Here is a 27,735-nt window from a genome sequence, read left to right on the forward strand (position 1 = left end):
GCGCTTTTCTACACTAAAAAAAAAAGCGTTCTTGCCAAAAATGACTGGCAGCATCACATTTGTTCTCTTTATGTGCTTGTATAGGAGATAATGAGCAAAAAGGCTTTTGCTGCCACCGAAATGGCGCACAACGTTTGTTCTGATTTTCTCTCAAGTCATGCAATAACGAAAAAATTCTCACAAGACCTCAAAGACTGCCAGAGTGATTAGGGTGGTTAGAAGCGAGAACACGTAGGCTTTTGCTTGCATCATATGGCTCCAATGGAAGTGCGCCGTGTAGTCCACGTTTCTGTGGGGATCGAAACCTAGACGAAAACTCCAGTCGACCACCGCGCTATAGAACGGAATGATCTGTTATTGTCTGAGCTGTTGCGTTGCGCGTCCTTTGCGATGAAGTGACGTATAGAACGGACAGTTTCGGACGCCGCGAGCACTTTGTCATAAAGGCGTTCGTCTGTATTACACTTCGTTGTCACGACTGGACCGAATACATCGCGTCCCACTAAGCGCCCACTAAGCCACTTAAGTGTGTGCGCTTTAGCTTCCATTCCGCTACTAGAATTAATGAGGTTCATCTTCGCGTCAGGAACAGGAGATTGTTGCTTTGTACCATTCTCGTCTCGTGGCAGCAAGCACTTTGGAACACTGTCTTCAACTGCACCCGAAAATGGAAGACGACGAAGTGTCCCTTCTAAGGTGGCTCCACATGACTCCTGTGAAAAATCTCGTATTCCTCGAAAATAGGTTCCGTACTTCAAGAGATTAGACCACAAGTCATCTGAGGACGCGCCGGACGCTCATGCGCAGTCTCGTTTTCTCGCATTCAGGGAATGTCACTCCATAATTTCTGTAGCTGAATCATGCACCGGGACAAGGTCAAGAGCCTCCGTTGACGCGCTGGCAGCGGTAAATTCTCCGGCGCCGCTCATCAGAACGGCATTACCGGCCGCACAATTGACACCTGAGCCTTGATCCCAGCTCCTGATTCCTGCCCCCAGTCCGTCGGCTACTGCCCACCCACCGCATTTCCAAAATTCATACCAGACTATGAATGATTTGGCCTCAGGCCGGATCCCGGCGATGGCTTCCCAGTCACCGATTGGGAATGGTGCTCCAAATGTTGTGCTTGACGAACCGAGTACCCCTACGGATTTGTCTTCTGCGCTACCATCTGTGCCGTCGGCTCCCTGTGATTCTCAGAGGCGTCCTTCGGAAGAATCTGCACAATATTCGTCTTCGACCAACAACGGCTCCCAAGGCAAGCGTTACTGTCTAGCGACTGACCACCCAGTTGTCGACACCCAGCTCGGTTTGCTATAAAGAAACCATTACAGCTCTGACCCCCACAAGCCTCACGGAGATTACGAAGAGGATTATTCAGGCGAACCTCGACACTTCTCTTGGCACCACAAGTTTCCGCGGCTTCATGGCCACGATAAGTCAAATACCATCGCTGTGTGGCTCCCGACATTGGCGGCTGTCGAGAGTTTTTAAACGCTTCAGCGTCTCTCGATCACAGGCGAATTCACCATGCCGGTCCTGGTGTACCTGGTACAGGGCTCGGACTTACAGGTCTGTGTCGTTTACAACGTTGAAGTTGGCAGGGACCAGACTGCTCTCCTGCGTGAGCTCTACTGTCCTACTCGCCGTGTAATTTAAGCGCGTTACATGAGAATGGGGCACTATGTCATCGTCATCTTACAGGGCCAACCAATTCCCTCAGCCCGCCTGTACTTGTATGGCTGCATTCTACGGCATCGGCCATATAAACCCAGTGGCGTCTATTGTTACAACTGTTTCCTACCTGGCCACATGCGCCGAACCTCTCCGTTTACAGCACCCGATGAAGCTGTACAAGCTGGCACAGTGTCTTATCGATGTGAACTCTGCAAGGCCAACGACCACGAGATCACTTGTCCAACTTGTCCCACAAAGCAAAAGGCCACTCAGGAGGTTCATCGCGGGAATCATATGCAATGGCCTCCGCATCCTGCCACACAAACAGTGCCGACATCTAACAGGTTTGCGGCGATCCAGTTATGATGACGACTGGCCAGATCTCTCCGAGCGCGACCCGCCTGCACCCCATTCGCAACAGGCTTACAGTGACAAAGTTCGCAAATAACGCCGTCGCCCGCTGGTTACACAAAAGCAGAGCGTGCCGGACCATCCGCGTGATGATATGGTACTCCAACCAAGTCCATCAGCTAGCGCTTCAGTAGCAGGCGGAACGGACTTGTCAAGTAGGAGGACAGCCTCAGAATACGACCCCCCCACCCCCCACCTGATGTAGCCATGCCGGCGTTGTGTTAGATGCGGAACTAGCCTTTCTTTGCATCTTCGATCACGTCCATGGCGCGAATCAGCACCGCCACATACTTCCCACATACTGCAGCAACACATACTATAGGAACACAACTACTGCAACACATACTACGGTAACACACTACGGCAACACATACACAGATTGTAGCAACGCGTACTACATCAAGACACACTACAGCGACACATCTACAGCATCACATACTGCGGCAACACATACACATACTACTACAACACATACTCCGAAAACGCATACTATGGTAACACATACTGTAGCAACAAAATCGCGGTGAAAACGCTTCGATCTTAGTCAATTGCGCGCGACAGAGCAGATACTCTCAACAAACAGAAATATGACGGAAAGTGGGGCGCGCAGGCTGCCTTGCTGAGCACGGGACCTCTCCTCCCCACAACACACGATATGCATCTATATTACATAAAAAACCAGTGCAGTGCGCAACACAACGAACTTCATAACCCCACATGCCGGTAGAGCTTGCTGAAATTGTCATTTTTCGGCCACACTCGCTTTACATTCTACGGTACTTCCTCAGCGGGAAGACTTGCGTTCAGCGAACATGTCGTCACAATAAGGGCAAAGATTTCTTCGCGAACATTCCCGGACTTTGCCGATCGCGGCTGCTGGGTGCTGCTGCTGTCCTGTCTCATACTTAAAGAAAAAAAATATTTCCGGGCTATGTTTATGTTTCAGCCAGGCGTGACTATCGGGAGCTCGCCACCGTCGGCGTGCATAAAATAGTGAGTCAGCTGACCGGCGTGAGTGTGCGTTCCGTGAGTGGAATAAAATCAGAGGCCCTTCGAGGTCCGCTGCTGCCTCCAAAGCAAACAAGACCTGACCTCAAATGTGGAAGAAGCACTGAGAAAGCTGGCAGGACAAGGATGCACATGTACGAAAGCTTCCAGCTTGGTGCAACTGAAATGCAACGGGTGTACCAGCCGGATTCTCAGCACGTCTTTCTTAAGAGCAAGCTTTAGCATGGGTGCGCATCTCCGATGCCGCCTATTCAAATAGATGTAAAACGCAAAAATGAATTTCCAAGATAACCCCTGGGCCGATTACATAAAATATGGTGCATCTGACAGAGAAAGGTAGATTCTAGTGACTCTTGGAAGGGGAATTTTATTTTAGTGATACATATTAATGTTACGGAAAGTGCCGGAAATTGCTAAGTCTGAAAAAAGAGAGAAACAGAAGCACAAACTTTACAAATCCGTAACTCTGTCTCAGGAACATATATTCAAGTTCTGTCAATTGCATAAGTTAGAGAATCTAAAGCGGATAAATTGGATAAATCTATTAATATCTAACGTGATTTTGTTACATTCCCCGCAAGGGTATAGCATAGCAAAGTCTTACTCGCATATTAGTGGTCTATTTGATAGCCATATATAAGAAGTCAGTATTGTACGTTTTAGCTCTTCTATCGGATGCAATTCACAGTACTGTGATATCGTTTTCCGTCCGATATCGTAAACTTGACGGTTCCGTTTTGTGCGCTTTTGCAATTTTCGACAATTTTCGTCAAAAAATTGACGGCCGAATAAGAAAATTCGCCACTAACAGTCACACTTACTTTTACAAGGAACAAACCTCATCTAATTTCGTGGAGTGGATGCAGCAAAAACGGTTCTCTGCAACTCCTAAGTACATGACTCCTAAGTATATGACGTTAGGATAGTGGAATAAAGTCAGAGTAGAATCACTTTACGTTATAGCAACCCTGTTTGGCATGCTCAGCAGAAAGTTTTCTTTGCAAAGACCCCAGTAGAGCGTTCGTCCTTTCATTTAGGCCCAGGCAGAGCCAGGCGAAAGCATCCGCATCACATATTGCGCCCCGGTAAGTGCAAATGGGAAAAGCTTGTAACACGTCAAAGGCCCAAGCTGGGGTGTTCGCAGAGGCTGCAATAACATATACCTTCTGCGTGGCGGAATCCTTGGGCCGCGGATGTCTCGTGAGTGCGATGCTTCGAACACAAGAGTGTCAGCGCGTAATCTGCCGCGCTTCTCTTTGCAGTGTCTAAAACCTGGTGAGAGAGCAGATATATTGGGCGAAGATTAGATGCATGTTCGTTGTATACTTGCGATGGTTCCGATGATTAGCCAAGCTTGTATGTTGCACAAATTTAATCTTAATTTGGTATCTGACCTTTGCATATACTTTAGCGATATCATCAGGTTTGAAGGATAGGCGTCAGCTTGGAGCCCGCAGTTAACTGCAGTAATACTGAGAACCTGAGAACCGCCAGTAAATGCGCCACCACTCTGCGCACCTGCTGCATTACAAAGCTCTTGCACAACAACACAAAATTGAGCTTCACAGTCTTACGTCGCTTCTCGTCATGTTAGGGTATAGTACTGCAATTCTCAGGAGCGGTGAGTGAAGAAACATTTATTGTAGGTCCGGCGAGGACGCGAACTCGTCGCGCACCCGGCTAGTCCCACGTCGGGACCGGCAGGTCTAGCCCACCGGCCCGGTCGCGGGCACGCCGGACAGCCAGGATTTGCTGTTCCAGAGCGGGGCTACGCAGAAGCGAGTCCCACTCCTCCTTGATGAACTTAGGGTATGTCGACCCGCACTCCCACAGCATGTGCGCTAGAGTAGAGGTCTGCCCGCAGGAGGGGCAGGCGTCGTCGCGATACACGTCCGGGTAAGCCTCGTGGAGAACGGACAGACACGGATACGTACTAGTCTGCAGAAGCCTAAGAGAAACGGCTTGCGCCCTATTCAGCCTGGGGTGAGGGGGTGGAAAGACCCTTCTAGACATGTAGAAGAATTTAATAATCTCGTTATGAGTAGCGGGAGCATCCCTGTGGCCGTAGGGAGGAGGGAAGTCGGTGCTTCTTGCAGAGGAAGCGCGGTCGGTGAGGTCACGCGCAGCCTCGTGCGCAGACTCATTCAAGTTCCGGGGAGCACCCTCGACCGACCCTACGTGAGCTGGAAACCAGTGGATTGAATGATGCGTGAGAGCATATCGATTCGAGTTGCTAAGAAGACGAGCAGCTTGCTTGGCTATGCAACCCTTCTGAAAAGCCCTAACTGCCGTTTTGGAATCGCTATATATCTCGGACCCACGACCGTCTAGCAGGGCGAGGGCGATGGCGGCTTGCTCGGCGACTCCGGGGTCTGAAGTGCGAATGGAGGCGCAATTAGAAATCTTGCCGCTGGAGTCGACCACAACGATGGCAAAGGTCTTCCCATCGCTGTACTCCGCGGCGTCGACGAAGCTTGCTCTAATGTCTCGTTGCTTTATCTGTTTGAGGATGGCTGCTGCTCTGGCCTTGCGTCAGGCGAGTGAGTTGCGCACGTTCTTGGGCCTCGGCAATCTCCTCGGCAGTGTTATGCACCCCCAGCTTGAGGAGATCCTCGGTATGGGTCCTGATGGGTAGCCCGAGAGCCCTCTTGACCACTTTGCGGATGAGAGCGTTGAGCTTGTCTCGCTCCACTCTGAGCCAGTTGTGCATAGAAATTCTGTACGTAAAGTGACATAGCACGAAGGCATTGAGAAGCCTGAGGAGATTGTTTTCCTTCATTCCTCGGTGCCGGTTTGCTATTCTGCGAACGAGGCGGAAAGCGTTGTCCGTCTTTGCGATGATCTTGCGGAGAGCCGTTCCGTTCCCGCCGTTGAATTCGACAAACATGCCGAGGACCCGAATAACGTCGACCCTGGGTATCACCCCCCCGTCACAAGTACGAAGACTGATGCTGCTTTCGGAAACTGGCTTCCAATCTTTGGGTCTGCCTCCCTTCTCTTTTCTGTAAAGCAGAAGCTCCGACTTGGCGGGGGAGCATCGAAGTCCGGTGGGGCGGAGATACTCCTCGATCACATCGATCGCCTCCTGCATGGATTCTTCGACTCTGCCCTCGCAGCCGCCGGGGCACCATAAGGTGATGTCGTCGGCGTATATGGTGTGCTTGACGCCCTCTACGCGTGCCAACCTCTCGGAAAGACCAATCATACAGATGTTGAACAGGGTGGGTGAGATGACGGCGCCCTGAGGAGTGCCCCGCCCTCCGAGGGGCACATCGTTGGAGCGGAAGTCCCCAATGCGAAGCTTAGCCTTCCTGTCCGTTAGGAAAGAGCTGACGTAGCTATGGAATCTGTAACCGAGACCCAGGTCTGAAATGGTCTTTACGATGAAGCTGTGGAGCACGTTGTCGAAAGCTTTCTCGAGGTCCAGACCGAGCAAAGCCTTGACGTCTCTGGAACGGCCATCCACAATCTGATGCTTTATTAGCTTCATTGCATCCTGCGTCGAGAGTCCGGCGCGGAAGCCGATCATGTTGTAGGTGTAAACCTCGTTGTCTTCGAGGTACCCGTTGACCCTGTTGAGGACGACGCGCTCCATGACCTTGCCGACGCAGGAGGTTAGAGAAATCGGCCTGAGGTTCTCGATGTTCGGGGCCTTGCCGGGCTTGGGAATGAGCACCGTACAGGCCATCTTCCACTCTGCAGGAACAACGCCGCTATTCCAGCACTCGTTGATTTTGTCGGTCAGGAAGACGATCGACGTGTCCTCGAGGTTTCTCAACATTCTGTTGGTGACTCCGTCTGGACCAGGCGCAGACCTGCGGTTGAGTGCGAAGATGGCCTGTCTGACCTCAGCAACGGAGAAGTCTTCGTCGAGCTCGGGGCGTGGAGGGCCTAGGTAGTCCGGGAGTTGGGTCACTGGATCTCCATCGCGACAGACGGGCAAGTACTTCTGTACGAGTTTTGAGACGAGCTCATCAACCGTGTGAGACCTGGTGGCTTCGTGAAGGGCCCGGGCCAACGTATGCCGCTGATTTGACTTTGAACCGCTTTCGTCGAGAAGGTGCTTCAGCATACCCCAGGATTTGCCGTTGCGCATCTGTCCATCGACGGATTCGCAGAGCTCGTCCCACTGCTGCTGGCATAGCGCCTTGCAGTGTTCATCGATGACCTTGTTGAGCTCTGAGATCTTTTTTTTGGAGTCTGCGATTGAGCCTTTGGCCCTTCCATCGGCGGAGCAGGGCGTTTTTGGCCTCGATCAGGTGGGCAAGTCTGCTGTCCATCCGCTCGACGTCGAGATCGGTTTCTACTTTCTTGGTAGCCGCGGAAGCGTCGTTCCGGACGCCTTCGCACCATTCTTCGAGGGTGGCGGGTGCCCTGTCTTTGCCGGGTTCTTCGCGAATCTTGCGAAAACGGTCCCAATCGATGAACGTGAATTCCTTGATCCTACTCCGAGACACCTTGAAGTTGGTCTCGAGAATGTAGTGGTCGCTGCCGAACTCCATGGCGGTGTTCTCCCAGCCCACGTCCTCAACGTTCCTGACGAACGCGAGGTCGGGTGTCGAGTCCCGGGTGACGGAGTTGCCGATGCGCGTAGGAAAATTCTTGTCAGTGACCAGAGTGAGGTCCATCTCGTTGGCGTCTTGCCACAGGTTGCGCCCCTTGGTAGCGGTTCCATTTTTCTTTCCATTAGAGACTGTGCATCGCAGTCGTTACAGCCGTAAAGGCTGGAAGATGATAATGGGCGACAGCATCAAATGGCCGGCTGGGAGAAAGGGCCGGCGTCTGTAGCAGCGAACCAGCCCCTAAATACGCATCGGCGGCGACGCCACGTCACCCTCGGTCTCGGAGGCCTCTCTTAGTCGCCCGTTCCGCGTCCGCGCAAACTTCTGCCTGCGCTTCACCTCGGTAATCGCTATAAAGAAACTAATGCGCAAAAGTCAGAATAAATTGCAGAGGAAACGCGTTGGTGGTAGTGAGTTTCGAAGGAACGACCCCCGCTCTGTCCTCGAGTCTCTTACCTACTGATCTAAACCTGCTGCTCATAGATAACAGGCTTGTGCACTCTGCTTTATCCCGTCATGCTACTTGCACCAAAATTTATATCGTCTAGCTCGGCGTGACGAAAGCGGTGACGACCAAATCACCACGGCTTATTCGGGAGCGTCCCCACCAGCTTATATGGCAGTTGGGCAAGGTAGCATTGCGTCACCGAAATAACTGCACAGGCCTTGCGCTATTTAGCAGGCGTTGGTCAAGCGTCTCCACGCGCTCGCTTGCCAGCGAAGTGTTCATAACTCGAAGCACCACTCAGCGCCATCCAATTGGACATCAATGCTTCCGCATTCACAAGTCATAAAGACTGCTTCGGTGTCCTCGGATCTTTGTTGCTGACGTTGTTACCGTCGAATAAATATATGGCTGATACCAACTAAATGTACCTAGCGGCCATTGTAGGCGGCGAATAGGCGAACAGCGCCGCGAACAGCAGAAGTCAGTGCACTCACATGTGAAGCAGACGACGGGGCGAAGGCTCTCACGCTTCATCCAGTGATATCGCAGTGCAGGTTTTAAGCCCTCACCTACCAGAAAACGCATTTTCGTGTGTCTGCTTTTGAGAAAGGTCGCCACTTGTACAAGGCAGGCCACTTTCGCGGTACGAGGTACTATATAAAGTAGAAAACTAGTGCAGATTGCGATGCAAGTGCACCCCGCCAACAGAGCCCGGCGCAGTAAGCTAAGACGTGGAGCTGCAGCATTTATATTCCAAATGGTATTTTGCTGCGCACGTTAACATTTTCGTATACCCAATTATGTAAATAGGAGAAGCAGGCAGGCCACGTATCAAAAATGTGTAAGATACGTCCCAATGGGCATGTATAATGAGGTTACTGGGTGCGTGGCCCAGGAGCCGACGGGTATTTGCCGCTCTGCAATGAACCTTTTCTAACGTCAACTTGGGTCACTGAAAGAATCACAACATCACATCTACACGGTGACGTTTCCGTGACGTGATTTTCCTTGCAAATGAGGGTTGGAGTCGACGTTGTGGTTTGTTTTTTTCTACTCTCAAGAAGCGCGTTCTTGCGAAATATGACCTTCAACATGGCGTTTGTGCTCTTTCAATGCTCGCATAGGAGATAGTGAGCTAAGAGGCTTTCGCTGTCAATGAAGTGGGGCAAAAAGACTGTTGTATATTTCTCGTTAATCATACAATGACAAAGTGCTTCTCACAAGACTACAAACACTGCCAGAGTGACTGCAGTTGTTACGAGAGATAACATGCAGGCTTGTGCGTGTATTGTTTGGCTCCAACAGCGCATGAAGTTGATTTGCATCTCTTCTCTACGGTGGGATAAATAATACATTGTGAAGTGTTTCTCACAAGACTACAAAGAATGCCAGACTGTGGTGGTTAGGAGCGATAACATGCAGCTTTGTGCGTGCAATTTTTGGCTTCAATATGAACCCCGACCCATTTCTGTTTTTGTGTACGGTGGCATCACATGCTTCTCTTATGCAGACGCAAGCTCCAGTCGAGCACCGCTCTATCGGACGGAATGGCCTGTTCTTGTGTGAGCTGTTGCGCTGCGCGACATTTACAATGACGTGAGGTGTATAACGAAGCGTTTCGGACGCCGCAAGCACATTGTTACAAAGGCGTTCGACTGTATTACACTTCTTTTGACACGACTGGAACGAATACGTCGCGTCCCACATAACACGAGCTAAAGCACTTAAGTGTGTGCGCTCTAGCTTCCATTGAGCTACTAGAAATAAAGAGTTTCTCCCTCGCGTCAGGACGGGGAGCGTGTCGGTTTGTACCATTCTCGTCTCGTGGCAGCTAACGCTTTGGAGCACTGTGTTAAACTGCACCCCCGCCTTCGGGGCAGCTTTCATTCCCCAGTCCTTTCCTCGCCGTGCGCTCCGAAGGTGCTGCGTGATATTGTACCACCTTTGGGTTTATGCCAGGTTGTATCGTACCTTTATGAAGTAAATAAGATTGCCGACGATTAAGACTCTCCCTAATTATGATGCGAAACCTTACGCGTGTTCATTTCGCGATGTATTGGCTGGCGTGGACAATCTGTCTCGTGCGACCCCTTGCAATCGGAGCAAAGTGTGGCGCCACTGCCTCGCTGATCGAGAAATCGCGTGAGGTAATGCGTAGGTGAAGCGTGGGTGCGATTCACAGAAGTCGCCGCAGACAGACCTCCGCTCATGCAACGCTTTGTTTCCTTATATGGTGTCGGTCGACGTGCTCTCCGCATGTCATCGATGAGCAGACGACCACGCACTAGTCTGGCGCCATCTCGTAGCCGAGCCAGACTCTCACCATGTCCCCCTCCTCCTCTTCCCTCCTCACGCTCTCTTCGCTATCGCCGTTCCTCATACCCTGCTGCTCTCCGAGTTCGCTCTTTCATTCTTCGATGCGCTCGTTTGCTCGGTTACCCTGACGGCGAAAGTCAACGCAGGAACAGGAACCTAGGAACTGCGCACCGAAATTATGAGAAAAAAAATTTACCAGCGCTGCCACTCTGTGGGGAAAGACGAGCAGCGAAGATGTGGTGCGCTTTACCTCAGTCGAGCCATCTATGCATACATAGGTATTATTATTATTATTATTATTATTATTATTATTATTATTATTATTATTATTATTATTATTATTATTATTATTATTATTATTGGTAACAGAAGACGAATGAATCTTTTGACGGTGCAATAATTTATTCTTATTCTTTTATTGGGTAGACAGGTGTGCAAGTACCACCGCATAGCAAACGGGAATTCCAAGATATGTGCAAATTCACTGTGAACTACCTAATTAAGAAAAGTAGATGAAACTCAGCCTAATGTTAGAGCAGTCTTAGTGGCTAATTTTCGTGCAATTTCTTTCAGGATAGTTCCGATTAAACAATAGTTACAGCCGTTTTCTGTAACCATACTCCCTCAGTAGGCGGCCGCGTATTACCAGCAGACGGGAATTCACTAAAGTTTAAACTTCACTGTGAACGAACTAATTAAGACAAGTAAATGAAAATCGGCAAAATGATAGAATCGTCTTATCTGCCCATTAAGCATATATTTTTTTTCAAAATGCCTACATTAGATTCAGGTCTACAGAGCACTCGCTTGAAACTGGAGACGAACATTTTTTCGTGTCGACGCAACCCTACATGGACGGACATCGACCACTGACGGAGGGTATACTATATACTGCTTCGATGTAAAAGGAGCCGTGGGTCTCACTTTTTAGTTTTGTGTGCTGCTTCGCCGGTCCCACATATGTCGGCAAGTTCGCGTTCACTCTCCGTTGCAGTTACTTTGATCTTTGCGATGCTTCGTCATTCATAATGTCTTAGGAACTAGCCCAATCATCAGTCATGGTCCATTTCACACAGCTTAGCGCAACGATAGCCACAGATGGCGACGAGTGTGAACATGCCGGTGCGTTTACGTTCGCCGTGGACGCACAGCAAACAGTCAGGCGCCGGACGCAAGTAGAGTTGGGAAGCGCGAGGAAGGGAAACGTGTCTTAAATTGTGCCTCCGTTTAGCAACAGTGGGTCACACAGCATCAACAAAGGAAACAAGCGTTGTTTCCACTGACCGGCCATGAAGAAAGCCACGTATGTATGTACTAAGCTTATGCTTAAAGAAGAACGGCAGATGTGCAAACACAACTTTTCAAACAATTTTGCAAGCGGAGACAAGAGGGACACGGGGCCATTATTTGAATGTCATTTATGCCACTGTCATGAACTGGTACTGCTATGGCATTCTTCCAACAAGAAGAAAAGGCACGTGTACACAAGAAATATTAAGAATGTGAGTAAGGAGAGGAACAAAAACAGAAGAGCTTTTGATAAAAAAAAGAAAAAACTGGTATACGGTTGTAAACAAGAGAAGGCTTCGGTTGCAAGTTACGGCTGCTGCGATAGCGTCTTCTGAAGAACATGAAATGTTGAAATGGTTACTGCAGATATACTGCCAGTCACCAGAGCTAATAGCATCCGCTGTATTCAGGAAAAACGAGAAAAAAATGTTCAGCGAATGCATTGGCGATACTGTATTAGATCTTAAGAATGCCACGAGATGGATGATTTAGGATATTAACCTAAGCACGCTCCGAACTGTAATCGTTTAACATAGGTCTAGAAACGTTTGGGATCGCATTTTACCTGCTTCTCGACAAACTTGACGTATGCTTCACTGTCGCTACGCAGTGATGATTTACGAAGTAAAGCCCGCAATTCCTCAGAAAACCATGTGCCATAGCGAGCAGGACAAAACTATTTGCAGGGATAGACGGCTGCCAGAGCAAATTTTACATCATTAGTAAGGATGCCACCCGCTTTGTTGACATATACAGCACGCTATAATTCAGACCATTCGGCATCACAGAAATATTGGTAAAGACCTATATAGTCTCCGTTCAGAAAAAACAAACGAACGAAGAGGTTCGCTATACACATGAATCACCGCTATAGAAATTGCGTATTTGAGCGGAACGTGCCAGTGGTCAACAGGAAGCAAACTGCTAACAGCAACAGAAAACTCAGCAACGCAGATATTACGAGATCCAGATCCATAACACTGCCAGCTGAATTTGGAACCGCATTAAATTGCATTAATCTAAGAATTTTCACAGAGAACAGTGCACTACAGCGAAGGGATGATAAAGATATATATATGCCGCGCTTGAAGAAACCCCAACTATGGAGGGAACATTGAAATAACCAGCTACTAGGACATCATATTTTGCAACATCAATAACTTCAACTAATAATATGTTAAGAAAACTGCACGTTATTCATGTTAGGAGTGAAGTCGGCTGCGCAGAGCAGCACATTCTTGACACGTTTAACAGGAACTTCGACACACACAGCCTCTGGCAAAATTTCAAGGTCCGCACGCCACTTAACGCTAAGATTATTCCGCATGGCCATCAGCGCGCCACCGCAGTATTGAACAGGTTCATCACAGACGCGATCGCATCTGTGAACTGTGTATGCCGGTGAAAAGGATTTCCTGGGCAGTAAGTCGTTGCAAAGACACGTTTCTGTTAAGGATATAACATGGTACGAACAGCCGGGCAAGTTCTCGGATAAATAGAAGGATTTCTTATGTAGACCACGAACGTCTTGGTCAGAAACGGAGCACTTCACTAGTGAAGTTAGAAAAGAAATCACGTTATATTGTTGCCGGCGTCCCTGGATGCACGACGCCTGCCGTAGAACGTCCTGAACTGGCAAGTTTTCCACCAAATGTCTAAAGAGCAGTTTTTTGGGGAGAAGACGTTCTCATTCACTGTGACTCCGCTAGGAAACGCATATTCCCGCTTCGCTTCGAGCGTCTGGCAATCAACATTGTTGCAATAAACAACTGTTTTTCAGCGTAGTACGGATTTCCTCGCAAAAGCGGCCAAGACGCCTTCCCGGCAGAGAAACTAGTGTAGAAAAGTTCGGGCCCCAAGCGCCGGCTTCGCCTTCGTCGTGGGCCGCAAGTGCGTAGTTTTTAGGGCCTCGACGCACATTAGCTTCCCGCGATGGCCCACCCACAGGCGCGGGTGCCGAATACACGCAGGGCTGCTCATACGCCCACGCGAGGCTGGTGGGTGTAGGACAGCTTGACCTGCAGCGCGTGACCAAAGGGACGTCGACGAAAGCGCCAAAGGAGGCCACACGTTTACGTCACGATGTTGCTGCGCGCACTTATGCAACAGCACTGCGTTCCGAACCAGTCAAACAATCGATTAAGCAGGTATGTTTGTTTGATCTATACGAAAAAAAATGGTATTGAAGCTTTCTTTGGGTGAAGCTGCGAACACCAAATGGCTGGTTTTGTTCACACAGACGGACACGTTTTTTTTTGTTCGTTAACTTGTTTCATGGTCAATAGGACACCCTTTATGGACTTCAGTTTTCCAGTTTCCATGCTGCCTGCTAGCGAAGAAGTGTGCTGCCACTGCAGACGCTGAAGAACATGGCTACCGTAATTACGTTCCTCGACGTTCATAATACTGCGTTAAGTGCAGCTGCACCGATATTCGTTCAGCGCGAATTACCAGAAGGTTGTTTCTCTGTAACCGTTCGACCTAGTAACAACCAATTGTAAGCGTCAATAACGTGATGAGCTTAACCTTTTCCTCGAATGAACCTGTGATCACCGTTACAAAAAGCTAAGCGGAGTACAAGCGTTGGCAACGCTATGCGCTTGCTGGACCGAGTACCAGGTCGTCCACATGCTCCAAGTCTATATGGGACTTTGGGCCCTACAACAGAAAGCTATCCCAATCTCACGACTTCAAATTTATGTAACCACCGACCCAGTCATTGGGCGGTAATCGGCAGCGTTGTTTGAGAAGCCCAATCAAACGCGCTCCTCGTTTATGGATCACATTTTTTTGGATTCAAAGTGAATAGAACTACCTACATTGAGCAGACTTCCTTATCGAATTGGCTGACAAGAGGCAAGGAGCACGTTCAAGTGGAGAGGGATTCATGGGGCCGAGCCAGCCCAGTGAAAATAGATAACCGGATGGAGAGGCTGGTGCCGGTGTCTGCGATTGGTCCGGTTCTCCTTACTTAGCTTCCGGTGGCTGGGCGGAAATCGTGGAGGTGTGCAACAGAACGTTAAAAAAGCCTCAAGAACGGAATCTCAAAAAAGGGGAGTTGGCAGAGTGATGCTGTATGCGTGCCGAAAGGGTTCGATAATGTTATACTGGCAGCGAGAAAAAAATGTTTATTTACGGAAATATAGTCATGCTCCCCGCCCGCTCCGAGTAGGTAGTGCCATAGCAATCAGTGCGCAGCCATCTTCTATTCCTTTCGGAACGGGGAAGTCTCCCGATGGTCAGGAAAACAAATCAGTTTTGTTCAGCATAATAATGCATCTTTAAGTCGTACGCGTCGCTTTGACGATACGACATTTCGCGGTTTTCTGACGTCGCGTGATAGACACGTGAAGTGGCCGGAGCCCGAATAAGTTTGATTAATGACAGAGTATTGTGGCTACAATGCCGTCGAATCAGAAATAATTATTTTCTTTCGTTCAGTTTAATCGTGCATAATCAGTGTGCACACATCAAATCAGATGGATCGTTTCCGCACTTTTCGTGATGCCGCGTGAGAGATGGGCGAAGTGGAGGTGGCCGGAAAATGTTTTCACCAATTGTGGAAGGCTGATTGCAGAATTGGAACATGAAAGTTTGCAATAGCTTTACGTTATAGTGCCGTTTATGTCCGTCACGCTTCTTGAAAAAAATATATATAGGTAATTCGGCCCGTCCGCCTAAGATATTCTTATTGGACAGTTCGGAGGAGCGGCTTAATTAAACATATCGAAAATTATTCCCTTTTGTGCACCACACATTTGATGAATCGCCCCCATCTGTCTGACGTAAAGTGTAAAATAACATATTATTATGAATGTATATTTATATGCAGACCTCTAAAAATAGGACGAAAATTTGCCGGGCATGTTTGACACGCTCCAGAAAAATAATGAAAAAAGAAAGAAAAAGGAAAAAAAAACATCCGACCGATGGGTGACTTGCGTACATACATGGAAGGGTACGAAGGCCACATTTAAGACACGGTTTCTCATTTAGACTAACTGTAATCCTTTAGTGCGTTTCTTCCTATTTCAGTCTTTTCTCTAAGCGCGATGTCGAATTGAAGCAAAGCACCACTATCAATACTTCCTTTGCGCTGCTACGTGCAAGTTTAATAGTTTCGTCTCACGAGCTCTTTCACCATTTTCAATGAACTGCAGTACCTCAATACTGCAGTTCAATGAAGTACTGCACGAGGTCTACGTGACTTTGGCAATTGAGGACGCAGTTTTCCTAAAGAATGGAAACAAGACACCTTATTTTGCGAGGCGTGTAAAATAATCTGAATTACTGCGTCGGTTGCATTACATTGGCGCGGCGTTTCTGTTGCGACCATAGGTGAGCCTTGGAGCCTCAGGGAACGCTTTTCTTAGACGCTCGTAACTGGATAATACTGCGCGGTATTTTGATAGGATGTTGTTTATCGTTGGGAGGGAAATAGATTGTAGGTACATCAGATTCTGGTGTAGGCTGTTTCTTAGCTAATTTAGACTGCGTCTTCAATCTTGACGCGACGTCATAAATGAGGTCGAGAGCGATTTGCTGATAGAGTTTCTTTCCCCCAGCGTTACCTTAATGTATATGAGGTCATATTATTTGCTAAGATGTTTTTGTTGCATGCGTTTTCATCCAAAAATATCTTGTCTTCTTTCTTCAGGTAACGGGATATCTAATGAGTTTCAAATAAGGGCAGACATACTTTCATGTTCGCACCAGCTGTATCTTTGGTTTTATTGCCAGCCACCTATTTTTCATAGTGTTTTCAGCTATTTGTCTTTCTTCATATCTAATGTATAACGCGGGAACGATTATGCAACACGTGCCCGGCAGAGCAAAAATACTTCGCAGCAAGGGTAAGAAAGCACACGTTCCCGCTAAAATGGACATCATTCTAATGAGGAATAATAAATGTAGCAGGTTCGTTTTCATCCAAATGCACAATTGGAAAATCAATAGAAAAGCTGTTAAAATTGCGGTAATCATGAAGGCATGTGATTCTGGTGCCACAGAATGAGGTTCGACCCCCTTTTGTCTTTTACTGGACAGTCCTGTAAGTGACAGCGTGTCTTTTAGCGGTGACGTGGGATGAATTTGCACACGCATGTATTGTTTACGGAAAACTACCGTAAATATGACGGCACGCTATTGCAGTGCTTTGGTATGGAATTATGGACGCCTGTACATTGTGCCGAACCGAGGACACCTTAGTAGACGCTTTCGCGCACGCCGTAGTAGACGCGTAGCAGGCGCTCGTGTGTATGCAAAGCGATCTGCGATGTTTGCAGAGAGCGTGTTGTGCCAGTATCTTCGTATGCACTGGGATTTCGACAATTCGTTCGCGCTGAAGTGAGACATACACGAATGTCGATTCGCTTGTTGCTGTCGCGATTCCTCACTCCAGAATTTTCACAGCCGGTTTCCGCGCTCAACGAGCGAGAAGTTTTCATATTTAGCTGTGCGCGCGCACCATCGTGCTGGTTAATTTAGTTAATACACGTTGACGCACTAGTTCGTTTGAATCCATGGTAGAATGTGCATTTGAAGTAGTAACTTAGCGCGATAAGAACACGGAAACAAGAAAGGTGAAGGACAAGCCCAACAGTCAACTCGTCTATAATGTCTAAGAGCGACTGAGCAAGAACGTAGAAACAAGCAGACACACAAAGACAGCGCTGAATCTGTGTGTCTGTTTCTTTCTACGTCCTCGTTGAGTCACGCTTACATATTCTACCACTGTCAATTTAGTAACTAAGCAAATGTTTATAAGTTGATATGGCCGTTAAAACTATCCTTACTTCGTGCAGCTATCTACTAATTTGCTACCGCAATCGGTGCTTGACCTTTCGGGCGGAAGCGCGAATATAATTATTAGGACACACCTGACAAATAGCACAGCAGTGAAATGGCGTTGTCACACTTGTCGGAAATGACTAGGCACTGACTCACCACAACACGCCGCGGTAGCCGAGTGGCTATGGCGTTGCGCAGTTGAGCTACAGGTCGCGGGATCGATTCCGGCCATGGCGACCGCATTCCGTTGGTGCGGAATATAAGAACGCCCATGGACCATGCCAGAGGGTCAAAATTATTCTGCAGCACCGAACTGCGACGTGCTTTTATATAAGTAGGTTGTGCTTTTGGCACGTAATAACCAAGGATGCGTCACTAGCTTTTCATTGCATCTCCGATAACGACCACGGCGCGAATCACCTCCGCCACATACTTTCCACATACTACACACTGCAGTAACACATCTACAGCAGCACGTATACTACGGCGACACATACTAAGACAAAATGTACTACAGCAACACATACTACGGCAACACATACACATACTACAGCAATACATACCATGACAACGCATACTACGGCAACACATATTGCAGCAACAAATCTTCAATTGCGCGCAACACAACAGATAATCGCAACAAACACATACACGACGGAAAGTGGGGCGCGCAGGCTCGGTTGCTGAACGCGGGACCTCTGCTCACAGTAGCACACAATATGAATCTAAATTGCATAAAAACCCGTCCAATGTAACCATTATAAACTGCATATCCCGACATAGCGGTAGCGCTTGTTGAAATTGTCATTTTTCGGCCACACTCGCTTTATATTGTACGATGCTTCGTCAGCGGGGAGACTTGCGTTCAGCGCATAGGTCGTCGCATTATGAGGAAAGATTTCTTCGCAGAGATTCCTGGACTTTGCCGATCGTGGATGCTGGATGCTCCTGCTATTCTGTCGAAGAGCTCATACTTAAAGAAATAGGAAATTAATTACAGGCTACATGGACATCAAGTCCCACTGCACAGCAGCCCGACGCTCTCACCATTATAGGACGCAACAGCTCGAGCAGTTTTATGGTGCCAGCGCAAACTAGCTCTTTAAAATGATCGCGGCGTGTGTCGTTTCATCCATTTCCAAGACAGAACCGCGAAGTAGGCACATTTAGAGCATTCGATTTACCGCATCACGAAGATTACAATGTATGCGCTGGATCTGTATAACTATTAAATTACTAGAATACCAAGAGAGATCCTCGAGAAACGTTACATGGTGTTTCGCGTATAAACAGTCAAGCAGTAAAGAGCCGATAAACAATAACGGGTGATAATAATCGAGCACTGCGCAACCAACCATGGGAACACAGTAACATCAAGAAAAAAGCGAACTCCCATATTCAGTCAGAAATAAAGGTGAACGACAATTGTGACAAGGATAAGGTAACCGTAACAACGAAGTGGAAATAGGCGTCAACTTTATTTTACAATCAACCATTTCAGGAAGAGTAAATATAATCAGATGGCTCATAAATTCGGTGGAATGCTTGTGCATAAGATCATTGGAGAAGACGTTCCATTCCCTTACTGCACTCGGAAAACAAAAAAATATGAGTGCCTAAACTATCCCAATAAAATTTGTGTCCTTCAAGGTGTCAGGTATCTTTAGCTCGAGTAGTTCTTGTTATGAAGGTGGATAAATAGCCCCTACTGTTGATTTGTAAGCAGTAGAGGGAGGCATTCCCGACGTTCTACCGACCTACGCGACCCACTTTCGACGGGCCCGATCTGCACTCTGCCGACGTACACGGGGCCATAATTTGAAGGTCATTGATGGCACCACTTTCATCATCATGACCCACAATGTCCCAAAGTAGTAGAGAACTTGGGTCACTGGACTGCCATAAGAGGCTTGATATAGATAGAATCAAAGTGCCTGAAGTAGCTGAAAGAATGCTACTCGCATTACAATCCGTGATGACGCCGCCTTGAAATTTTAGCACCTGCAAGCGCCGTGACGCCTTTTATATTGACACCACCCGGTCGAGCGTAGTTCAACATTTATCGGTAAACATGGACTACACTGTATTCTAATATAGTCAAAGACTGAACTAAAGTTTCACGAACTTCTGAACTATAACCGAATTGCGAAAAACATGCCTTGCGCTGACCTAGCGGTTCTCGCCTTCTGCCACAAAATAAAAAAAAACAGAAATTTTGATTTTTTTCTGTGTTACTAAGCAGCTTGTGACCGTGAACTCAACAATTTGTAGTGGAGTTCAAGAATACTTTAACAACCTAAACCAGTCTAAACTAATCTAAGCAGTGTGTGTACGACATGCTGCGTCCCAACACAGACTGCGGCGTCGTGGTTAGGCCTAAACTTTTGGTCGACCAGCGCACTTGCAAAATGTCGCTGCCCATAATTCGTTCACAAGGCCGTTTTCCTGCGCCCTGCCCTGGACGAAGTGCACGTGGGAGGGACCAGTCTGCACCACAGATTCCCCCATATGCCAGGCGCACAACGCACCTTTACACGGTGGTAAGTGCACATAAGCGATTGTTCCTGCGACGACGATCTTAGATTGCGCTAAACGGGCGATTCGAAACAAAAATGATAGTTTTCCTATACCGTGGAAGCTTCGCAGGAGCTGCGGACATCAGGTTCGATGAGAAAATCGCCACTGTAACATTAACTATCACAGTCAAATTCTAAACCATTTATTCGTAAATAAAGGAATTATTCCTACATTACCATTTAGCTGCTTCATTTCGCAGTTTTCGTGGATGGGCAGCAGAAAGAAGACGAGAAAACATGGCATATACGGCACGACATCAAACCTGCAACTGATGCTAACGTTAAAAAAAATTACGCACCGGAAGTACAGACTCCGTCAAACTTTTTTTTGTGCGTATACCTGAGAACGGCATTTTTACGTACTGTTGCGAAATAAACTTTTACTTTTCATTTTGAAGTACAAGGTGGCAATGGCTATCGCATCGCATTTTATTTCAAGGTGACTAGAAAACAACACATAGTCAAATACTAGGCAATGGTCGGCGACCGCAAGTGATACGCTAATGACTCGACACATTTAGTCCATGGTATTGTCACGTGGAGTGACGTATGAAGAATACACTGTGAAAGATGAAACTTTTATTAGGCGTACCTGTGCCCACAAAATCACGCTACACTTAAAGAACGGCGACAACGGCGAACACAGTCGGCGATCGTCATAATCTGACCAGCGGGTCAAGCGCGTCGGCTTTTATCCATCAGTCGTCGAATGTTCCAGAGTTATCGCTGGGACCCGCGCGATTTCCACAAAGGTCTACACTATTCGCGTCGCGCACACATGCACTCTGATTACAGAAGGTTCGGTCACAGACAGCGGATGGAAGCATAGATAACATTCCAGAAAATTCCGATACATGCAGGCGCGTCCTGCGCTGTGCGATAACATTTGTTAGGCGGTGAAATGTGTCACCCGATAAAGACAAACAAGTACACGTGTCACCATCTTCTTCATGCCTTGTGTCCACCGCTATGGACAACGGCTTTCATCAATTTCAATGTTAAACCAGGAACGATTAGCTAAAATAATCCAGTGCGACATACGGCTAGTCTCGGGCGACATCATATGTCAATCGTGTAATAGTTTCGTTATCACTGCTTTTCGAGAAAATTCATACCTTGCGTGGTACCGTCACCGATAAGGAATAATCAATAGGTTGTATAGTTAAGGTTCCACCAGAAGACACGGCAATATATAGTATGAAAAGGAGTGACGAGGTACCGCCACGAGACGTTAAACCTGTATCTATACATGTGTCAAGGAAACCAAAACAAGCGTTCATCTAAGCTAACTGCTGAATCGGCCTCTCTATCTACATATGCGAAGGTGGTGAGGTGACCATGTGTCCTTAAATGTAATGGGGTAAGTACGTTTTTTTTTTCAGAATTGTAACAGACCGGTCGATAAAAAGAGCCGACATAAAATGTGTTGTCTCTCTCGGGTTTTGCTGGGCCTAAGTAGGATACACCGGGCGCTGTTATAAAACTAGGGCCACCTTAATTTTGTCGCGTTCTGGCGTTTTTCTTTAAGTTCTTCTTTCGCAGGCGAGACGGTGGTGTTCACCGTCGACGACGCGGACGGCGCCTGGTTCGGAAAGGGACCGCGCCTGCAGTCCTGCCTGGGACGAAACTTCCTGCTCGTCTTCTAACGGGAGCAGGAGGACGCGAGCAAGTGCTGCTGCCTGGTGGCCCAGCCCATCGGCGACCCCCGCGAGGCGGACAGGTTCACCTACCGGGTGGACGTGACGCGCGAAGGCGAAGGACAGCTCACCTGGAAGGACAGGCCTCGCTGGCTCCACGAGAGCGTCGAGTCGGCCCTGGCCAGCAGGGACTGCCTCTTCTTCGACGGCTGGCTGTTCGTGGAGGGCGGGAAGCTGAACATCGAGTGCACCGTCAGCTCCTGCGAGGCGATGTGATCGCTAAAGGAAAAAAAAAAATTGAAGCTAAGTTATAAGAGAAGCGGGCTTACAGGAAACGAAGAGTGGCTCTATATTCAGCAATATAATTGTTCCAAGCATGGCCTCCCAGACTCGAAGCGCGGTCTAAGAGGCTACGTTTAAGGTTAGGAGTTCAGGGTGCGATGATTTACATTCGGAATGCTGGAGGATAATGTGGCGAGGCCGTCGTTAGGTTCCGATCAAATTCACAAGTATTGCGTGAATTTTCCTACGACTTGGCAACGATTTGTTAAAAACCAAGTTGTATTTTTAAAAATTCTTCACGCAGTTTTTTGAGATTTTCAGTCTGCCATATATACTTACGATTGGTTGCTTGCTTTGCATCCGCAACAGATATATTTAATTACAAAGTTTCCAGTGAACGAATAAATCTTACACATTTTATCCTTTACACTCAAGTGTCTAGTACTTATTTCTTACAGCGTTGCGCGATTGTTGTGTCAGCACGACAATGCCGCCATTTCAAATTACAGGACCAACGGCTCTGTAGTTATCACAGCAAAACTCCTTTTGATGGTTATGTTGTACTGGAAAAAGGCGTTTGCTTTGTAGTCTGCAGCGTGAAGACTACTACAAATTTGTATTTCACACTTTCATGGGCTCTAAATTTTTTTTATTCTGACGTATTATTGAATAAAAGTGGGCTGGCTAGTTTGTGACACTCTTCATCAAAGCGCCGGGCAATTATTAATATGCGATTACCGCTCGGCCTCCTACATACTGAACGAACGTACACCATCTGCTGCAATATGCCACACATCCGTCATTTATAGATCTATGCGTAATTGCTTTAGTGCAAAGACCAACCAACAAATCATTAGGACGTTTCGTTTCAGCGATTTTGCGAACATTTACCTTAAAATAGGTTTCTCAAGCAGCTGCAGTAGCGAGGAACGCTGTTACGCGAGATCCAACAACACCGCCGTGGAACTTGGTTTCTTTTCTACCAGTCCCCGCACCGGCGAGCTGTCTGTGATGCTGAATCTTGGCTTGGCAGCCGCTAGAAATGGAGCACCCACTCGCTTCTCCTGCCAGCTGCGAATTACGCTCTGGATGGATGGATGCGAAACTTTAATAAGGTCCTGAGGTACGCGACTCAGCGCGCTGCGGGCCGCTCCCACGTTGGGACAGTCAGGCCTTGCCCGACCGCCGCATCGTGGGCCCTCTGGACAGCCCATAGTTGCACCCCGGCATCAGGGCTCTTGATAGCGGAGAGCCACTTGTCTTCATTGATTTCTTCTGTGCCTCGTAACGAGGGGCAACGCCAGAGCATATGATCTAGGCTAGCGATGTCATTGCAATGCCTGCAAGAACTAGTGGCATAGGTGTCGGGATAAATTTTGTGGAATAAAGCCGGGCTGGGATATGAGCCTGTTTGCAGTAATCTGAGGGTCAATGCCTGCGCTCTATTTAACTTCTTGTGTGGAAGGGGAAACTCTCTCCTGCCGAGATAAAAGTGCTGCGCAATTTCGTTATGTGATTCGTTGTGATTTTTGTGCGTGCAAAAAATACTGCGCCGGTAGACATTCATTGCCTTCTGTATAAAGTCTACGGAGAACAGTGTATGAGCGTACGACACGTGCGCAAATGGTGCAGATAATTCAAAGAAGGACGTACAGACGTCCATGACCAATAGCGTTCTGGATGATCATCGGTTTCGGACCAAACGATTGCGAAAGTGGAAGAAACAATGCTGAAACAACGAAGGGTGACGGTTCGGGAGCGCTGCGAGATGATTTCCGGTGTCAGCAAGACCTGCATTGACAAAATTTTGGCAGACCAGTTAGGGTATGCCAAGGTTTGTGGAAGGTGGGTGCCGAGAATGCTTACGGAAGCCCACAAACGGCAACCTGTTGAAGCCACCCGCGAATTTCTTCAGCCATACGAAACCGATGGCGAGGAATTATTGGAATCCATTGCCACTGGGGACGAAAACTGCGTCTATTACACGACACCGGAAACGAAACAATCCCGTTGATGGAAACATCCATAGTCGCCGAAGCCGTGGAAGTTCAAACAAAGACTGTCTGCCGGCAAAGTGATGGCGGGCGTCTCTTGGCACAGGAAGGGGCTATTGTTGTGCGAATTCATGCCTGCCGGTACAACCATCAATGCGGACCACTACTGTGGCACGTTGCAGAACCTTGGCCGCGCGATTCAAATCAAGAGGAGAGGCATGCTCACGAAGGGAGTGCGTTTCCATCAGGACAACGCTCGTCCGCACATCGCCCGTGCAACAAACGATCTCATCAAGCATGAATGAATGTCCACCGGAGCACTGTTTTTCGCGCACGAAAAACGAATAACAGAGCGTAATTCGCACCTGGTGGGAGAAGCGAGTGGGAGCTCCATCGGTAGCGATTTCCAAGCCAAGACTGAACGTCGCAAACAGCTCGCCGGGACCGGGACCGGGAAAGGCAAAACCAAGCTACACGCCAGTGTCGTCGCATCCCGCGTAACCGTGTTCATCGCGACTGAAGCTTGGATGGAATACTGTCACACACCCGCCCAACAGCCCAGACATAGCCCCAAGTGACTGCCATGTCTTTCCTGATTTGAAGAATTGCTTGGGCGAGACGCATATCAGAACTGGAGAGGATCTGAAAGAAGAGCTTTTAAGCTGCTTTCATGGCGCGCCGGGAGAGTTCTATGATCCAGACATAAAGATGGTACACCGCATGGAAAAATGCATTGAGCTCAACGACATTTATGTCGAAAAATAGGGGAACGTAAACTTTCGAAAAACGCATTATTCAATGCCGATAAACATGTATTTCATTGTAAAATATGATAGGGAACCCTACTTTACGGACAACTCTCGTAGTTTACCGCGATTCCATTGTCGCCAAAAATTAACCGCATTGCACAATACTCCTGTAAAGCGTGCACCGCCGGAGACACGGTCATATTGAGGCACAGCCGCCGTACGGCACGCTTTTGGGAAATGGTTTGCTTGAGGGATCGCGCGAGGCAATGATGTTGCGAAGGCAGCTTATCTGGTACCCGCAGGAAACGAGAACTAGTCACAGAGTAGGTAAAATTAACGGTGCGGCCTAGAGTAGCGCTAACACTGTCGAAAACACACTGTTGCGAAAGCACAATCTTTGGGATCGGCTCCAGCTTGCCTCCTGGCCAAAAAGAATGACACAGTTAACTGAGTGTGGCGGCTAAATGAGACAAGGTCCATGTAATGGCGCGTGAAACACGATGCCAGTAACATACGAAATGAACGAACAATGATTATAAAAGAGAGACAGAAAGATACAGATTAGAATAAATCATTTGGACCACGATGTACGGAGACCCTTTGCTCCTTAGCGTCGACACCATGGTTGACTCTTCCTTCTTTTTTGTCATTTTAATAACGCTGCACATGCGCTCCAGCATGTTACTAACATATCTTGATTCCGGCCTCAGGATATGTAAATGCACCAAAATTACACGTATACTGAAAAATGCTACAGTCCTAACTGACAAACAGCAGTACCTATAAACCAAATAGGCGCAAAAATGATGATCGATAAACAAAGTAGGAAGAATCAACATCAAGGTACAGAATGCGAAAAGAATTGTCAATGATTATGAAGATAATTTGCAAGAATGATAGGGCGTGCGATCATATCAGACGCTTGCACTTGGTTATAATATTGGGAGCTCAATTGAGCGCACGTTCTGAGTGCTTCTTGCAAATCATGCCGCTCAATCTTCCAAACATCAACATAAACGAGCTATGATGTATCTATCATCATCGTCAGCAGAAGCAGCAGCAGCCTGTATTTATGTCCACTACAAGACGAAGCCCTCTCCGAGGAATCTCCATTTACCGCTGTCTTGCGCTATCTGATCCCAGATTGTCAGAAAATTTTGTAATTTGAACCCACCATTATTTTCCACAGCGCTTCCCTTCCCTTGTCTGTAACTCTACACACCACTGGTTATCTGCCCTGCACCTTACACGGCATTGCCAGCTTCTTTTTGTCTTCTTAATCCCAACTAAAATATCGACTATCCCCGTTCACTCTATAATCAACATTGTTGTCTTGCTATCTCTTAACTCTACGCCTAACATCTTGCCCTCTACGATTCGTTACACGGAAATTAACTGATCATTCATCTTTGTTAGCCTGCAAGTTTGGGTCCCATATGTTAGTAACGGTTTCTATATATGTATTAATGCCCAAATAAGACCGGTTCGTTATAGCAGCTCGTGACATATATGAATGCGTAGGAGGAAATAGGTAATGAAGAAGAATACATCCCACTGCCGTATCAGAAATCACATCCAAAAACCCCTAACATTACCTATCGTCACACTGAAGCTGCTTTTTTAGCTACAGAAGCATACCTCAGCCCATCATCGTCAATGTCCTAAACGATACACCACTCTAAAGCTTTATCATAGTTCATTTCCAGGTCCTTGAATATGAGGGGAGTGAAAACCGCGATGCCTCGAGAAATGACCCAGGCCATATTACAGTAAAACCACGCCCACCATGGCACAAATGCCCCAGTGCCACGTTCCACACACCTTGCTATCATTGGCACTTGTTTTTGCAAAATGCACTTCGAACCACTGAACTCGAAAAAAAGACAACAAATTTACTAAGAAATCATATGTATCATAGACATAGACAAGCATCCAGCTAGTCTTCTTCTCGCTGGTGCATATCCAGCCAGTGAGCAGCGACCGAAATGAATAGTCCACTGGGCGGGCGCGTACGGAATACTCTCCAACCCTGCATGAAGCGTACACTGGAAGCACGCATCCCTTGGAAGTTTTTCGTAGAATTCAAGCAGTGGCAAGGAAGAAATGACATCCTTGGTGTTTACGCGCCAAAAGCGCAATCTGGTTATATAAAAGCAAGTCGTAGTGCGGTGCTGCGGAATAATTTTGACCCTCTGGAATGTTGCACGGGCGTTCTTATATTCCGCCCCAACGGAATGCGGTCGCCATGGGCGGAATCGAACCCGCGCCCTGTATTGACGCAGTTGAGCAACGCCATAGCCACTCGGCTACGGCAGCTTGTTGTGGCAAATCAGAGCCCGGTCATTTCCGACAAGTGTGACAACGCCATTTCACTGCTGTGCCCTTTGTCAGGTGTGTCCTAATAATAAGATTCGCGCTTCCGCCCGAAAGGTGAAGCACCGATAGCGATAGCAAATTAGTAGATAGTTGCACGAAGTAAGGATAGTAGTTTTATCGGCCATATGAACTTGTAAACATTCGCTTACTTACCAAATTAACAATGGTAGGATATGTAAGCGTGACTCAACGAGGACGTAGAAAGAAACAGACACACAGACACAGCGCTGCCTTTGTGTGTCTGCTTGTTTCTACGTCCTTGTACAGTCGCTCTTACACATTCTAATAATAATAATAATATTTGGGGTTTTACGTGCCAAAACCACTTTCTGATTATGAGGCACGCCGTAGTGGAGAACTCCGGAAATTTTGACCACCTGGGGTTCTTTAACGTGCACCTAAATCTAAGCACACGGGTGTTTTCGCATTTCGCCCCCATCGAAATGCGGCCGCCGTGGCCGGGATTCGATCCCGCGACCTCGTGCTCAGCAGCCCAACACCATAGCCACTGAGCAACCACGGCGGGTACACATTCTAGAAGAGTTGACTGTTGTGCTTGTCCTTGTTCACCTTTCTTGTTTCCGTGTTCTTACCGCGCTAGGTTACTACTTCAAATACA

The 27,735-nt window shown here is 47.8% G+C and overlaps 1 protein-coding gene across 10 annotated transcripts in view; it reads right to left on the reverse strand.

The window, feature by feature from the left end:
* The window catches only part of LOC135896562 (MYG1 exonuclease), a 631,131-nt gene that overhangs the window by 312,652 nt on the left and 290,744 nt on the right, over positions 1-27,735 (reverse strand). For all 10 annotated transcript variants that reach the window (XM_070525815.1, XM_070525811.1, XM_070525814.1 and 7 more), the window contains one exon: positions 21,847-21,994. In XM_070525815.1, coding sequence (XP_070381916.1) covers positions 21,847-21,994 — 148 coding nt within the window. The remainder of the gene's footprint in view (positions 1-21,846; positions 21,995-27,735) is intronic.

The sequence above is a fragment of the Dermacentor albipictus genome, chromosome 9 (assembly GCF_038994185.2).
Source record: "Dermacentor albipictus isolate Rhodes 1998 colony chromosome 9, USDA_Dalb.pri_finalv2, whole genome shotgun sequence".
NCBI lineage: Eukaryota > Metazoa > Arthropoda > Arachnida > Ixodida > Ixodidae > Dermacentor > Dermacentor albipictus.